Below are 17619 nucleotides of genomic sequence, written 5' to 3' on the forward strand. Positions count from 1 at the left end.
AACGATAATGATGGTAGTAAAAATGATGATAATGGTGCATTTGGTTGATAGTGATGATAGTGAGGGGCGATAGGGATGACAATGACGGTGCAGCTAGTGAAAACAGTCCTGTAAAGTTTAATCATTTCTACTGTTAAGCAGACTTAAGCACTTTACTGTAATGTTTTTGCTGAAGGAGGCTTTTGGAAAGAACTTTCTGTTTTACATTTCTCTGTTTGCTCCTCATTACAGCCAAGCTTCAGTGACTGCCATTGCACAGCAACCAATGAAACCATAACAAACGGGTTCTGCTCCCTCGAGTGCAACAACCTGACCTGGTACATTGTCATCTTTTCTGTTTTTGTACTCATCCACTCGACGTCCGAAGTTGGGTCTATGCTGCTGACCCTCAGGTGAGTACAACCCCTGGACTGTCGCTGCTGCTGGTGTCGCTAACCGCATGCACAGGCCAGTTGACTATGATTGACTGATTACCGCTTTTGCCAAAAATGGAACATCTCCGAAGTTAGAAACAGCCAACAACAGCCAACAAGCTGTTTTTACAAGCTCACGCTAATAACATCAAGTATTATTTTTGTTTGTGGTTCTTTGGGGTTTGGACCATCCATGTTTTTGCCAGCAGTCATAAAGTCCTTTTATATTCATCATATGATCATGAGCATGACAAATTTGAGTTGAGTGCCAAGAAAAAAATATTCTACTGCAAACTTGAAGTTTTTCAGTAACACCTAAGTATTTTGCTGCCATATCAATGGGGAGCCCCTAAAAGCCAGACAGTTTAGCTTTTCTAAGGATGAAAATTGTATACAGGTCGTATTAATGCTCCTTCACCTGTTTAAATTTAGGTTAACGTATTTGATGTCTACCTGTTCACTTGTTTTTGTTGTTTTGAGGTATTTGTAGGTATTGTAGGTGTTTGTGTTTGTACGTATACATTTTCAAATATTCACTTTGGATTTCTATGACTCACATGAAGAGTGTGTTAATAAATGTATAATGGGCACATTTGGATGTCTATATTTTATTTTCTCTGGGCAATGTTTAAGTGTCTGGCTTGTTCGTGCAACAGCACTTTAGCAATTAGGACAGCATTGAGACAACTAGCTAAAGGGTTGTTACATGTCCTGTTCTTACCTACCTACTGTTTTTAAACTGTTTTCTCAAGCTGATCACATCTGCTCATCTGAGAAACTGGTCATCATGTTTAATAATGTGTCGTATGTCATCACTGTCTGCACTTCGTGAACATTTACGCTGGAATGTTTTGAACCCACCGAAGCAGTGGCTTTTCTGCAGGCACCGCCTTATTTGTAATGAGTATATATATATTTTTTTTTTACCCAGTATGGGGAACTAATGTGTTCCTAGGTAGAATGAGAGGAAGAAGACAGCTACACAGTATGAAAGATAACTGAACAAGAGTTGAGGGGGACCCTCAGTTCGCAAGGCGAGCCAACGCTTCGACAAGGGGACTTGTCTTCATCTGGCATTTGGGATAAAACTCCCACCTCTAACATGCGAGGCAGATGTCCAGTAGGCCACCAAAAAAGACACTAGAAGTGAAATGTAAGCAATCATGACTGTCTGAGGGATTAGTAAGTGAGGGCCTATGCCAGAACTAGGCGCCCATGCAATGTCAGGCATATGTCTGGGAACTACCTGTAGATACCCGTGAAGATTGAACACACTGCACTGTGGCATATTTGTATGACGAGATGTGCATTTGAAGAAAACGCCAGTACAATGTGCATCGTGCAGAAGCACCTATTGACATTTTAACGATATCTTACAGACATCTTATTAGCATTTAATGACACAACCTGCAAAAGTGAAACATACTGGCTTAAACGATGCCTCACATTATTGCAAAATATAGAATGTTCACCTGTATGTCCAAGTTTGAGTAATACTGTATCATATTGAGTAGCCATTGGTTGTCTGCCTTGTTTAAAAGCTATATTTGCTCTTCAGAAAAGAAGATACTGCTGAAAATGGCTCTAGTCTTTGCAACGTCTTTCACCAAAAACTCACGCAAATTCTGGCTACAACTTAAGGTCATATTGATCTTGAGCTTAGTGAGGAATAAGCCAGAAGTGGCTTATTATTATGTGGCACGCTTATTATCATTATTATTATTATTATTATTATTTTTATGGTCATGAAGTTGTTGAGAAGCGAAAAGCAAAAGTATAGAGGCTTGCATTGGTTCTTCAGCAGCGTTGTGCGGGCTGTGTATGTGGTTCAGGAGATATGCCTTTGAGACGTCTGGCAGCAAAAAAATTAATTCGCTGCTTTCGTTGAAGATAATGCCATCAGCATGTCGGTGCTACAGCTGAAAGCAACCTTGAATGATTGTGTCTTTTGTCTAAATAACTTACCTTATGTTGTTTTCAGATGTGTTGAATCCCATGACAAGGCCCTTGCATTGGGACTCATCCAGTTTGCCATTGGATTGTTTGGTGAGTATGTGATTTTGATTATCAGCTTGATCCTTTTTTTTCATGTGCAGAAAGGGTTTCATGTTATACTAGGAAACAAACGCGGGGATTGAACACAGCTTGCAGCCTTGCTGCAGGCATTTCTTCTTGTGCTATTTTGTATCCATTTTGCTTCTTCCTCAGTTTTTATATTTTGCATTGAGTTGAGTCGGTGGCTGCCTCAAATCGAAAGCTGAGTTAATTAAAGATACAGTGAAAATTTGAATTCATGAAGTCATGTTGTTAGAGGTGTGAAGTAAACTCTCAGGCACATAGGAGACATATAAAGGCTCTCAAGGAAGGAGGTTTTGGTAGCATGGCCTAACATTTTGGGAGCAGATAAAATATGGGGGATGAAAGAAATGCACGAGCGCAGGGTTGTAACCTATTTTTCTTAACGGCTTCGTCTTTTCCACAGGGAACGTGCCTTGTCCCATTATCTACGGTGCAGTCGTGGACTCTGCCTGCCTGTTTTGGGAAGACAACTGCGGCGAACCTGGCGCATGCCGTGTCTACGACCCGGCCAAGTTCCGTATGGTGTTCCACGGAGTCACGGCCGTAATCATGTTCGTCGCTTTCCTCGTGGACGCCGTCGTTTGGTACAAGGCGAGCTCCATCCACATCCACGAAGAGGAAGAGGCCAAGGACACTGCGGTGGCAGCAGCAGCAAACGACGTGGCCTCTTCGACTCCACCAGTTCTGACAGCACATGCGGAAACGGAATCGTGCGTGTGAGCAGCGGTGATTTCTCTTGCGACCTAGTGTTCTGCATCGAGAAGAAAGAGGATGCCGTGGTAGTTAGCATTGGGCCTCTTCGATTTGTTTGTACTGGCAGAGGAGTTTCAAGCTGTTCAGCATTCAGGGGCACCCGACCGTTCCCCTTTTGTTGCTTTTTGCCACCTACCCGACAAACTTACGGTGCTGTGCAGCCCACATTGGCAGTTTCACAGGTGGCGATAGCTGTGCACGTTGTTCATCAGAGAGAGAGAATGCACTTAGGTGCCATATGTGTCAGTGTGTGGCCCCGCAACATCTGTCCTTGGATTTTATACGTCTTACTTGTTCCGGATCCAGAGCAGTTGGGTGCAGTAGTTTTCCAGCTTATATGTGTGGTTGTTAGCATGAATTGAACGAATCGCAGTTGTGGGCCTGGCATTTTTAATAGGCACATTACAATGTCTAAGGGCGGATATGCGAGCAAGGAATAAGGGAAAGGCAGATAGGTTAATCATGTCTGTTTGCCAGGCTTGCTCGAGTATGCTTGTTAGCACTTTCTACGTTTAAAGTTGTGAGTGTTGTGGGTTTTTATGGAGTGGTACAGAGGTGCCAGTGTGAGAAAATATTGCAGCACTGGCCTGTCCAGTTTGAGCAAAATCGAAGAGACCCCCCCCCCCCCCCCCCCCCCTCGTCTATATATTGTTTGCATCGCTGGACGATCGAGTGCGTCTGTTTTTGTACAGAAATGACTCATTTCGTGTGTTGCTTTGTTGTGTGGCGGTGATAACTCTCTTTGTTGTTGGAGAAATACGAGAAAGGCAGCTGCCGAAATGTGTGCGCGCAGACTCTTTTGGTGCGGAAAGTGTTTTTCTTTCTTTTCCTTAAAGCGCTTGACCTGCCAAGTTCGAAGAGAGTGCGGGATTGTGCGAAATGATTCTGATGGGGTGAAATGAATTGCCTAGATTTGAGCTTTAAGATGCTGGGAGAAGCACAGTCATTCGTGGCATGAGAGCTCTGTGTTCGACGAAGAAGAAGAAAACGCACAATCACAGAAGAGCATGTTTTTCGTCTGCTCTTTACCCTTTGTGAAAAGAATGTTTCCTCTGTTTTTTTCAAGTTTTAGTAATATATGAGATCATTTTTTTGAGTAGTGTTCCTTTGTTTGATGCACGAAAACTATGCTACGCTGTTCATAAGCTTGTGACATTAGACCAAGGAGACATTATTGCCACTCATAATTTATCAAGCCTTTGCTGCTGGGAGGGGTAGCAGACGGTAAAGCAGCATTGTGGATTTCGCACAGTCGTGTTTGCAAGAGTTTATTATGCTAGTTTAAAATATGCATGAAAATTTGCGTTAATTGTGGTCCAGATCGTGGGATAATGGTGAAAGCTGAACAGACATCTTACTGCTGTCTACTGAGTGCCTCTCGTGAGTGCACACGAAACGTGTATAGTCTACACTGGGAAGTTTTGGCTCTACATATGTAAACAAGACGAATTTTCGCATACTTCCATGCGTCCAGCACTTGCCTTAACTTAAAAACAACTGATTCAATTTGGAGTGGTAATATATTGGATTTTTATATTTCTTGAGATAAAGGAATTTCCTTTCTTACGTATGGGAAATTTAGAGGCACATTTTATAAAGAAAAAAATTGAGATTTTGCTGCCCGCCCATTCACTTGTGGCACTCGAATGGAGTAAACTAATATCCGAAAGTAGCAAAAGTAGCTGTTTTTGAGACAAGCGAGTCTGCTGCCGGTGTGAAGAATGCAGCATGCAACTGCTTTGTACTAGTTATTACTTCGGCAGGTTCCTGTAGCATGAGCATGGTTTTGTTTGTGTACTGTTAAAATCTTATTAGTTGTAAATTTGCAGTATCTTTCATATTTGTGGGGTCTTCATTTCTGCAAAATGAAAATGGCGGTAGAAGCTGCCATCTACACTATTTATATATTTTTGTAAAAAGCAATGAAAAGTTGTAACTTTACTTCGATAGAGCTAGAAATGGTGTGAAGAACCTGACACTTTTAGGAGGATTTCGTTTGCTAATATTTACGCCGTGCAGGGAGTGCATTTGATGCCAGCTAGGAGAGTTTGAAAATGTTTTTATGTTTTTATTTGTAGAAGAAATAATTTTTATCTAGCATGTTAAGATGGATCCAAATGCTTTTCGGTTAAAAAATGGCGCCACGCCGATTTTGAGGCCACCTATCGAGACGCTGTTTACAAAAGCCTGCACTGCAATTTTGATCGTACGCATGCATAACATATAATCATGCAAATGCACCGTGAAGTAAAGTTATCTTGTGTGACGTGAAATGCGCGCACGGGCAGTATTTGCGTGTGCATATGTGAGGTGCACATGTATAAAATACATGCATGTGAATAGCAGCCTGTAGGTTTGAATTGCTCGATGTGCTCCGGTGTAAGCATTCCCCTCCGCATGAGATAAAAAAACTCACTAAAAGGTGCTGTTGATGAATTCATGTTACGAAATCAAAAGTGTTTTGTAAATATGTGTGTGTGTCATGTAAATGTGTATGTATGTTTGTATGAATGTTAGTTGTTGCTGGAGATGTGTTATAGAGAGTTTTATAACATGTGGCTTAAGAGACACCTACGGAAGAATGAAATTAAGCATTTTTGGGTAAGCCTGTTGAGACATTTTTCACCAAAGAAACACGTACGCTTGCAAAATATGAATCATGCCTTGCTTTGAACAGCAAAAACTTTCTTTTTTTTTTTTTTTTTTTGTCTTTGGCTTCTTCCTAGCAGAACTGCTTTTAGGCATATGTTTTCACGGTATTTAACCAGCATGCTTGTATTTACCAGGCTGGTGTTTAACCAGCACTGAAGGCAGCATCATTACATCTTTTTAGGCATGCTTGTGATTGGACATAGTTTTCTGCATTTTCTTTATCTTGTTATTAAGCAACATTTGGCTGAGAAAGACAGACATGAAGAGAAAAACATTATGTGAGTTGGCACAACAGCAGGCTCTACATCATGGATGCAGAGCACTTTGAAGAAACGATTTTGAACACTATACTAGTTGCATCTGCCTTTTTGAAGTGTCTGATCTCGGTGCCCATTTGGTGCATGCTTTACTGCATTTTGGTTTACCGTACTGCTTTACATTTACCGTACTGCTTTACATTTGCAGTGCTTTTTTCTTCCATCGTTAGAACTTGCATACACACATCTCTGATCATGGTATGTTTACAAAATGTGATCCCCAAGTTGTTTGCGGGTCTTCATGAGACCTTATTTTTATAAAAAATAAATGATGCAAAACATATACAGAGCGACAATATGGAAGGATATATTAGATTGTTGAGTCACACGACACTTTGTAGTTTCTTAATGGAATGTGAAAACCATCAGCATGAGTTTCAGTATGTGCCATGCGATGGGAAAGATTCACTGTGAAACCTAGCGAAGTTGTGTTCTTTATCATGCAGTGTTCTACACTTGCTGTGAACAGGTCAGAATACAGTCACATTGTTTATTCGAGTGACAGCTGTCATGGTGCTCTGTTTTAAGTTTCTTTTAGTATGCCTGTCTGGTGTCTACAATATTCAGCACCAGCTTGTTTAATAGTTTTCAATGAAGTTTTTCTGAAAAAGTCGTTGTCAGCATGTTGATTATTGTTGTTTCCTTTCTCCTACCTGGTAACATCAGCTTATACATACCAAATACTTTTAAGATCGTAGTGACAAACTGTGAGGCAGATCATGTGCTGTCATAATTGTGAACACAAAACAATAAAACGCAGCATACTACTGATTTAAAGCGGTATTTAATTTCTTGTACCGTGGTTGCATACTTGACAAGTATCCTTCCGAGTGTCGTATATCTGACGTTATCTTTTATCTTCGGTTTGAATTTTGTAGTTGAAAGCAACCATCGCCTAAGTGTTGTCTATTGGGCACAGCAAAACTATATTGAAGTAATTGAAACCACCAAAAGTACTTCAATTAGTTTTCAAGTTAACCAAGTGCAGGAAAAAATTGGGACCCAAGTAAATGATTTCATTTCTGCAAAGTGCTGTCTTTATTGGCTTAACTTTACGATTTCTGTATATTGCCGCGTAAAGGTTGACCCCTCACTTTTAGTTCTTGGAAGTAAAAAAATGAACAAATAAAACTCCTTCCGGTAAATGTCGACCGCACATTGTTTTGATGGGTAACTAAAAACAATAAAGGCTTGAAGATGTGATCACCAGGACAGCAGTCTGAAGCCAAATGGAGATCATAAGTGCGGCCCGACTGACTGTTGTGACAGATCAAACTGCAAATGGCCTCATAGTTTGGGATTCCAATTTGATGCGCAAGGATTATTGGAGTGTCCAAGTTTCCTTGGTTTCCTGTGGCGCTACCTCCCACTCGAGTGAGGTAGTGACCGCCAGCGCGACTGAACTAGGTAAGCGGAGCATCGCTTAAATTTGGCTTAGAGACCAGAACCGATCCACATGCGAATAAATATTTTTTCACTCATAGAACCTCGATGTCCTGTTGGCTGCCCATCGCTTGTCAAAAACCACCATAAACCCCACAATTAGGTACTTTTCTTTTCTAGAAAGGTCCAAGCATGCAATTGTATTGGAAGGTAAGCTGAGATGCCAATAGCAACTCCCCAAGGAGGGCACAATAAATAAACTGCGCAGGGCTATGGGCTGAGAAAATTGATAGTCATTTCACAGGGTACTCGCTGATTCCGCTACGGGGGGGTTGGAGGTCACATACTCTGGCGCCGGTGCCTCCGCTAAAAATTACCATCACCGCGGCCAGGCTGGAGGGAAGAGACGAAAGTGCGTCTGCTGTCCAGCCTTACCTTGGAAGGGCCGAGCACACGTGGTACTCTGAAACTGGCATCCACAACTGTGTAACTGCCCCGCCGGGGTGGTACAGTGGTAAGACGCCCGACTACTGTGCCGGAGTACCCGGGTTCGAACCCGACCTCGGCGGCTGCGTTTCGATGGAGGCGAAACGAAGAGGCGTCCGTGTGCTGTGCGATGTCAGCGCACGTTAAAGATCCTCAGGTGGTCGAAATTGCTCCGTAGCCCCCCACTACGGCTCCTCTTTCTCTCTATCCGCTTTCACTCCCACCTTCCTACCTTCCCTTACGGCGCGGTTCAGGTGTCCGCAGAAACAAGTGTGAGATACTGCGCCTTTCCTTTCCTGTGAATCAATCAATCAATCAATCAATCAATCAATCAACTGTGTAACAATGAGGCATGTGTTCTGCTATGCAGGCGTTCGTTTCGATTACATTTTATTGCGGGAATGGGGAGAATGGGGAGGGGGGCGGGCTGGTTATGCGCTTAACTCGTATGTCAAGTGCTAGTTTTCCTGTATATGCTCTCTCTGCGGCGCGCCGAGGCTCACCATCGCTTCTCCGTGATTCGTGGCGAAATCGGGATCGACCATTCACGCGTACATAGCACCTCGTCTTCTACTTGGGGATCTATAACATACACGCAGCCGAAGCGGTCGGGTTCGAGCCCGGTACTCCGGCTCACTATCAGGCATCTTAACCACTACGCCACCGCGGCGGGGTACAATTTTTATTTAAACCAATGTACAATAATACAAGAAAATTTTGAAAATACGATCTTGACCTGGTTAGGTGTAGGCTAAGGTAAGGCTCCTTCCTTTCTCCAATAATAATAATGGTTCACATGAAAGGAAAGTCACAGATAGGGGCACAGTTGTGTCTGTAGGAAGAAGGAAAAGAAAATGCACGGGACTGCTACTGGCTCTGTAGCTGAGCCACCTCCACTGCCTCATGCGGACATAAAAAAAAATAAAGAAAAAAAGGGCGAGAAAGACGCGCGCCGGGTAACAACAGCCGTCGTCCACCACCGAAACAGTGGCGGGGAGAACGGCGGAAGGGTGGCTATGCATGGCCCTACGGGGCCGGGATGGTAGGTCAACGCCGCTAGCCCACCGAATTTTTACCTATTGTAGGCCTTCATTGCACCCGCCACCGCTTAGGTATAATTGGTTAGGAAGGGAAAGGCGCAGTAACTGTCACACTTGCTCTGTGGATACCAGAACCGCGCCGTAAGGGAAGGGAGGAAGATGGGCGTGAAAGTGGAAAGAGAGAAAGAGCAGCCGTAGTGGAGGGCTACGGAGTAATTTCGACCACCTGGGGATCTTTAACGTGCGCTGACATCGCACAGCACACGGACGCCTCTTCGGTTCGCCTCCATCGAAACGCAGCCGCCGAGGTCGGGTTCGAACCCGGGTACTCCGGCACAGCAGTCGGGCGTCTGACTACTGCACCACCCCGGCCGCTTAGGTGGTGGACGACGGCTGTTGCGGCGTGCGTCTTTCTCTCCCTCTTTTTTTCCCCTTCCTTCTGTACTTTTTCTCTTCTGTCCGCACGAGGCAACGGAGGTACTCCCGTGATGGGGCTGGGGCAGGCAGGTCACCGCCGCTTGCGGCGGGAGCTAGCCTGCCACCGAATTTTTATCTGTTGTAGGCCTCATTGCACCCGCCACCGCTCGGTTGTGGACGACGGCTGTTGTTCCGGCGCGCGTCTTTCTTTCCCTCTTCCTTTCCTTTCTTTTCTTCTCTATTTTCTCTTTTGTGCACGAGGCAGGGGAGGTGGCTCAGCTACAGAGCAAGTAGCAGGCCCGTGCATTTTCTTTTCCTTCTTCCTACAGCCACAGCAACAGAGTGAGAGGTGCCATTTAACAAACAGTGGGGGCGAAGCCCCCTGCATGTCACTTGGGTGCTCCCTTACTATGTGGGAGACACCCTTATAAAGCAAAAGAAAGCCCTTGAAGAGATCCTCCTCATAGCACTGGAGATAATCTTCCGTTGTTCTTGACTTGAAGTGCTCTTCATAAGAGACTCCCAGTAGGACTCTGCGACGTTCGGTGATGGGGTACGAGGAAAGGTGGTGCATGTAAGAAGGACGTGTATGAAGTGTCCTGGTTTCCCGCACAGTCTGCATGATGAGGAAAACTGGTCTGGGTATCGGGCATGTAGAAGTGTAGGGTATGGAGCCGTCCGAGTCTGCAAACTTCACCAGTGTACGGCCTGCGCTACGGTGAGAGAGGGGGCTGGGGGTGTATATATTCCCTTCGTTTGTCCCGGTAGTACAAGAGAATATCATGGAAAGAGATAAGGCGCTCCCCGGCCTGTAGAGAGGGCTCCGTTTCACTAGCCCGGAATGTAAGACCTCGGGCTAGGGAATTAACCTCTTCGTTGCCAGGGAGGCCGGCATGTGCTGACGTCCAAATGAGGCTTGTGGTGTGCCGGGGCTGCCAGAAGCGTAATATGCGAGCGAGAGGTGGCTCAGCAGCCCTGCCGGGGTAGTGCAGTGGTAAGACGCCCGACTACTGTGACGGAGTACCCGGGTTCGCAAATGACCTCGGCGGCTGCGTTTCGATGGTTGGTTGGTTGGTTGGTTCACAGGAAAGGAAAGGCGCAGTATCTGTCACACTTGTCTGTGGACACCTGAACCGCGCCGTAAGGGAAGGGAGGAAGGTGGGAGTGAAAGTGGAAAGAGAGAAATGGGAGCCGTAGTGAAGAGCTACGGAGTAATTTCGACCACCTGGGGATCTTTAACGTGCGCTGACATCGCACAGCACACGGACGTCACTTCGTTTCGCCTCCATCGAAACGCAGCCGCCGAGGTCGTTTCGAGGGGTGTCTGGCCATCACGAGGCCTGGGTGCCCCTGCTGGTGCAGGGGGATTGGGAGATGAGGAGGAGGGGAGGAGGGATGACACCATTAGGGTCGTCTATTTTCTGGCAGTGGAACTGCCGTGGTTTCCGCGGAAAGCGGAACGCGCTGCAGCTCCACCTCCAGAACATCCCTCCCTCCGAGCTCCCCGCTTTAATCGCTCTCCAAGAAACTTTCTCCCCAGTTAAGCTGCGCGACTTCACTGCTTTCCATCCTTCTTCCTCATCCCCCCCGAACATTGCCACTCTGGTTCACCGCAACTACACGGCGATAGAGCATCCTCTCGACGTTCCAGAGTGCACGCACCTTTTCCTAGAACTCCTCCCCCGGCGGCGACAGGATGCCAGTCTCTTTGTTCTTAATGTCTACAGCCCTCCTCGCACACCTTCAGCTCCTCTCCTCCTCCTTCTACGCAAAGCCCTTTCTCGCGCACATCGCAACGCGCTCCTCATTCTTGGGGATTTCAATGCACATCACGTCAGCTGGGGTTATCCCGGGAACAGTAGGAAAGGTCTCGCGCTGTGGACATTCATCCAGAACGAACAGTTATCCGTCCTTAATGATTTTTCTGACCCAACCCGCATCGGCTCCAGCGTCCAACGCAACACTAATCCGGACCTTTCCATCTGCAAAAACGTCGTGGATGCAGCGTGGACGAACACCTGGGTCTTTCTCGGCAGCGACCACTATATCCTGTCCATCTCTTTCTCTCTTCCTAGCCTATCCTCCCGCCAGCGTCTGAGCCAGGTAGTCGATTGGGATCGGTTCCGCCACTCACGGCAACATGCCCCCACCTCCATCTCAGACCTTTCTCAATGGACTGCCACCTTGCTCAAAGATGTTTCATCCGCCACCTCTACCGTCCCTACCCCTCCTCACTCCTCCACGGCTGACAGCCGCCTCCTTCACCTATGGGAGGCGCATCATTCCCTGCACCGCCGCTGGCTTTCACAAAAACACAATCGCTCACTACGCCTCCGCCTTGCCCGCCTGGGTATGGAAATTGAGGAGCACTGCTCATACCTCACCAGGCAGCAGTGGGGCCAGACATGCGACCGCATGGCCGGTAATCTCGGGCTGAGGGATACGTGGGCGCTCCTACGTGCCCTCCTTGACCCGTCGCATGTCAAGGCCACGCAACGCAGGGATGTGACGCGCCTCCTGCAATCCTCACCGCTATCCGATTCCGATTTCCTTCTTGCACTCCGAGATCGCTATCTTTGCACTTCCCCTCCGTCCCCCCTCCCTTCTTACTTCGGCACCATTAATTCTGCGCTTGACGCAGATATCACTTTGGGGGAGGTTTGTGCGGCGCTACATAAGCTCCGCACCACTTCCGCACCAGGAGCAGACCAAATTTCTAATAAGGCCCTCCGTAACCTGGACACATCATCCCTAGAGGCCATTACGGACCTCTTTAACAAACATTGGCACGAAGGCACCCTGCCTTCTGAGTGGACCCACGCTAAGGTGACCTTCATCCCCAAGCCCGGCAAACCCATAGACATTCAAAATCTCCGTCCTATTTCCCTCACCTCTTGTCTCGGTAAGCTCTTTGAGCACGTCGTTCTAGACCGCTTACAGAGCTTCCTCGAGGACAACCATCTCTTCCCCGATTCGATGTTCGGCTTTCGCCCATCCCTCTCTACACAGGATGTCATGCTCCAGCTCTCCGAAGAGGTCCTTCACCCTCTTCACGCCAAGCGCACTCGCGCGATCATGGCACTGGACTTGACAAAAGCATTTGATAATGTCTTCCATACTGCCATCCTAGACGCCCTTTCTACCCTTAACGTGGGCTCCCGAATCCATAGTTACATCAAGGCTTTTCTTGCCCATCGCACGGCTGAGATCTCATTCGGCGCCCTCTCCTCTCCTACTTTCCCTCTTGGAAATCGAGGTACCCCCCAGGGTTCTGTTCTCTCTCCCCTTCTCTTCAACATCACCCTTTTTCCGATGGCACGTGCTCTAGCTAGCATTCCTAACCTCTCCCATGCTTTCTACGCTGATGATATCACCCTCTGGGTGACTACCGGCAATCTTGGTGAGATGGAAGCCGCTCTCCAGGCAGGCGCTAAAACGGTCGCCGATTATGCTCGCACGGTCGGGCTAGCTTGTTCCCCGTCCAAGTCGGAGCTCCTGCTCCTCCTGGCTCGAGGCATAGCTCCAACCTCATCTCCTAACCTTAACGTCACTATCGACGGACATCCCATCCCTTCTGTCTCTTGCATCCGTATTCTCGGTCTCTTTCTGCAATCCAATGGCAAACACACTACTGTCCTTTCCCGCCTTACTACCACCGTCCAGCAGACGGTACGGCTGATCCGACGGGTTGCTAACCGACACTACGGCATGCGCGAGCACGACCTCCGTCGTCTTGTTCAGGCCTTTGTGCTAAGCCGCCTCGTCTACTCCCTCCCCTACCTCTTTCTGTCTCGTACCGAGGAAGACAAGGTCAACTGTCTCATCCGCCAAACTTATAAGTCGGCTCTCGGGCTTCCCACTTCCACCCCCACTTCTCGTCTACTGGCGATGGGCGTCCACAATACTCTTTCAGAACTTGTGGATGCCCATCGCGTGGCACAACTCGATCGTTTATCTCGCACCACCCCTGGTAGAGCCCTTCTTACTTCCCTTCGCTTGACCCCTGTCTCCCCTATCTCTGTCACCCATCCCTTGCCCAGCTCCCTCTTCTCCATGCTCACTGTCAAGCCCCTTCCCAAGAACATGCACCCTGAGCATCATGCCGCTCGCCGATCTGCCCGCGCCTCCACCCTCTGGTGCCAGTACGGTACACGGTCTGACGCCGTGTATGTTGATGCGGCACCCTACCTCTCGCATCCCGCCTATGCCCTGGCCACTGTCTCTAATACACGAGCCCCCCTCTCCGTCGCCACTATCCATGCTCTCACTTCCACTGCCGCAGAGGAAGCAGCCATCGCCCTCGCCATTGCCAGCACACCAGCCATTTTCATATTTAGCGACTCTAAGACCGCAGTCCGCAACTTTGCAAAGGGTAGAATCTCTTCCTCTGCGCTCAATATCCTTAAGCACTCCTCCCCCCCTTCCCGATCTATCCAACTATTTTGGGTTCCGGCTCACGCGGGGCACCCTGGAAATGAGGCGGCAAATTCTATCGCTTGCGAAATGACCGACCGAGCTGGCCCCCTCCACCCCGGGATGGACACGCGTGACTCCCTCCTCACCTTCCATGACATCACCCTCCACTACCGCAACTCCCGATTATCCCTCCCTCCCCCTCACAAGTCCCTATCTAAAATCGAACAGAATACGTGGCGCCATTTACAGGCCCACACTTTCCTCTCCCCTGCACGCCTTGCCCTTATTCACCCTGGTGCCTTCTCGCCCCAATGCACGCTTTGCAGCTCTCCCCGAGCAGACTATGCTCATATTCTTTACTCTTGTCCGGCGCACTTTCCCCCCGTCTCCTGGCAAATAAACAGCCCGCAGCTGTGGGAGGCTGCTTTGGCCAGCTCGGAGCCGCATATTCAACAGCGGCTTACGACCTGGGCAGCGGAAGTCGCCGCCAGGCGTGACCTGGAGGCCACGACCAGCAGCCGGAAGGCCACCCACGGAACGGCGGCAACATAATTTTACTTTTTTTTTAATTTTTTGGCCTTCAATGAATAAAGTTTGTACCACCACCACCACCAGGTCGTTTCGATGGAGGATTGATTTATAGGAAGGGAAAGGCGCGGTAACTGTCTCACTTGTTTTCTGTGGACACCTAAACTGCACCGTAAGGGAAGGGAGGAAGGTGGGAGTGAAAGTGGAAAGAAAGAAAGAAAGCGGAGCCGTAGTGGGGGCTACGGAGTAATTTCGACCACCTGGGGATCTTTAATGTGCGCTGACATCGCACAGCACACGACGCCTCTTCGTTTCGAAATGCGGGCTCAACGATTGTTTTCCTTGCGCTGTATTTTGAATGCAGTAAACTATCAGCACTGTTTTTTTTTTCGTTTCACTCGACGTTCCGTTTTTCCCTCGTCGAAAATTGATGGTCTGATACCTTTTGCTCGAAAAGTTCTTTTTGCGCCACCTGTCCTTCGCTGTCTTCGCTCTTCTTTACCGGAGACCACCAGGGGTCGTAAACAGATCACGGGTAAAAATCCAATCAATGTAGGGGACTTCAACGCGCATCACCACGCATAGTGGTACAAAATTACGCACATGGAGGGGAGGGAACTTTGAGGCAGCATTTCACAGAAAGAGCTATCTTAATCACGGAGCCCATGAAACCTACAAGACAGGTAAATAGCGTGAGTAGGGACACTACGCCCGACTTAACACTTATCGAAAGCCAAATCGCGACCAGGTGGTGTAACACGGGGCCGGACCTAGGAAGCGACCACCGAAGACGGATCACAGACAAAATCTTGGTTTAGAGATATTCTTGCTGCAGTTAAAGAAGCCAAAGAGGTGAAAAAAGACGAGGCGCAAGAAGAGGTGGACAAGCGCTTGATAGGTCTGTGGGGCAAGAAAAGGAAGCTAGAAGTAAAGCTTGCCAAAAACAGGGGGACAATGTACGCAAGCTCTTGGCCAAACAAAACAGATATATTGAGGAGCATGCGCTGTAATTAATCAGGGAAAAGTGGGGCAACTGCGAGCACATGGATCGCGGAATTAGCAAGCTAACACGTGGAAAATGCTTAGACATCTTTTAGACCTGGATAAGACAAAACTTGAGACACACCAACAACTACAGAGACTCGTATATGAAAACCAAGGCCAACTAATATCTGAAGTGAGGGACAGGTACCTGCAATGGACACCCCCAAACCCCTCCCCGAATACTATAGGGCGTAGAGAATCCCATTCTGGACGGACCAATCACCATCGGAGAGGTTAGGGAGGAATTAAACATACTTAGAGCAAAAACGGCAGCAGGCTCAGACAAAATCAGCAATCACATGCTGAGGAATTCGGATGATGCATCAATAACTAATCTAACAGCGTACATGCAGGAATGTTGGGACAAGGGCAAAATCCCATCTGCGTGGAAAGAGTCCAACCTAGTCATTATTCCGAAACCAAGTAAAAACAAGTAAAAAACTAAGTCTAGAAAATCTGAGGTCCATTTGGCTTACCACATGTGAGGTAAGATAATGAAGCACGTAATTCAAACGAGGCTAAACGGATTCCTAGAAGAACAAGGACTTTACCTTGACACGTTGATTGGATTCAGAGCACATCTTTCCGCATGCGACGTCATGCTTCAACTTAAAGAGCAAGTGCTAGACAACCAAATGTTAGACACGAGAGCAATAGTCGGTCTAGACGTGTCCAAAGCTTTCGGCAACGTTAATTGACCACTCAGCCGTACCAGAACGCCTACAAACTCTGGTAGATAATTACATCAACGACTATCTTTCTCATAGAACAGTTAACATCTGACTAGGAAGGAAGGAAGGCTTGGAAATCAATATGCAGAAGACTAAGGTAATGTTCAACAGCCTCGTGAAGGAACAGCAGTTTACGCTAGGTGCGAAGCACTGGAAGTAGTAGGCGAATATGTCTACTTAGGACAGGTAGTAACCGCAGATCCGGACCATGAAAAGGAAATAACAAGAAGAATAGGATTGGGATGGAGCGCATTTGGCAAACACTCGCAGATTATGACTAGCAGCTTAACGGTATCGCTCAACAGGAAAGTATACAATAGCTGCATCTTACCTGTACTCACCTATGGGGCTGAAACGTGGAGGCCAACTAAGAGGGTTCTACTTAAGTTGAGGACAACGCAGAGGGCTATGAAACGAAAAATGGTAGGGATAACATTAAGAGATAGGAAGCGTGCAGAGTGGGTCAGAGAAATAACTCAAGTTACTGACATTCTAGTGAAAATCGAGAAGAAGAAATGGGCATGGGCGGGACCGTAGTGCGAAGAGAGGATAGCCGATGGTCGGTTAGGGTAACAAACTGGATTCCAAAGGAAGGAAAGCGTAGCAGGGGGCGGCAGAAAGTTAGGTGGGCGGAAGAGGTTAAGAAGTGGATGCAGCTTGCACAAAACCGGGTTAATTGGAGAAATGTGGGAGAGGCCTTCGCCCAGCAGGGGGTATAGTCAGGCTGCTGATGATGATGGTGGAAGGAAGAGAAAAGTATCAGACTGGGGAGCGAAGTATACTCCCAAGCCTCGGTCCTATCACTAGAGAGATTTTGCTTACCGTGATCCGCGATCCGCCACCGTGACCCGCTACCGTGCGTGGGCGGGGCGCACAAGCTGATTGGTTCCGACACGGCAGGTCTATGTGCCGACATCCAGTATGTGGCGCCATCTATCGGCGTCAAAGGGATTTGGGCATGCGCAGTGGAACGCGCGGTGGCGGATCACGGTAGCGGATTGCGGATCACGGAAAGCTAAAACTCTCTACTAGCACTCTAAAACATTGCATTGGTTGGTCTAGCGAAAAAAATAGCTGGCATAGAAGAACTCGACCACACAATATAGGCGGTTGAGCTACCTTCTGGGTTACCAGAGGCAGTGACGCGCACATCGAAAACAAGCCCGAAACCGCGATTGAGAAGATTGAGTTGTACCTAAACCAAATAGGACTCAAATGCTCTGCCGAGAAATAGGAAGCGCTCTTTCTAGGCCCCAATATAGACAAAAAAAGCTCAAGAAACACGGGATAACGCTAACGGTAAACGTGGACAAAATACCCTGGGTAGAAACGATTAGAGTGCTGGGTATTAAGATAGAGT

General features: G+C 47.6%; 1 protein-coding gene across 9 annotated transcripts in view; it reads left to right on the forward strand.

Annotated features, from left to right (window-relative positions):
* LOC146208067 (solute carrier organic anion transporter family member 74D-like) overlaps positions 1–6985 on the forward strand; it is a 190170-nt gene extending 183185 nt beyond the window's left edge. For all 9 annotated transcript variants that reach the window (XM_084591741.1, XM_084591739.1, XM_084591740.1 and 6 more), the window contains 3 exons: positions 232–392; positions 2395–2459; positions 2896–6985. In XM_084591741.1, the coding sequence (XP_084447867.1) occupies positions 232–392; positions 2395–2459; positions 2896–3212 (543 nt within the window). In that variant the 3' untranslated portion in view covers positions 3213–6985. The remainder of the gene's footprint in view (positions 1–231; positions 393–2394; positions 2460–2895) is intronic.
* Positions 6986–17619: the final 10634 nt, after the last annotated feature.

Source organism: Amblyomma maculatum, chromosome 1 (assembly GCF_055883805.1).
Source record: "Amblyomma maculatum isolate TAMU_Amacu chromosome 1, ASM5588380v1, whole genome shotgun sequence".
NCBI lineage: Eukaryota > Metazoa > Arthropoda > Arachnida > Ixodida > Ixodidae > Amblyomma > Amblyomma maculatum.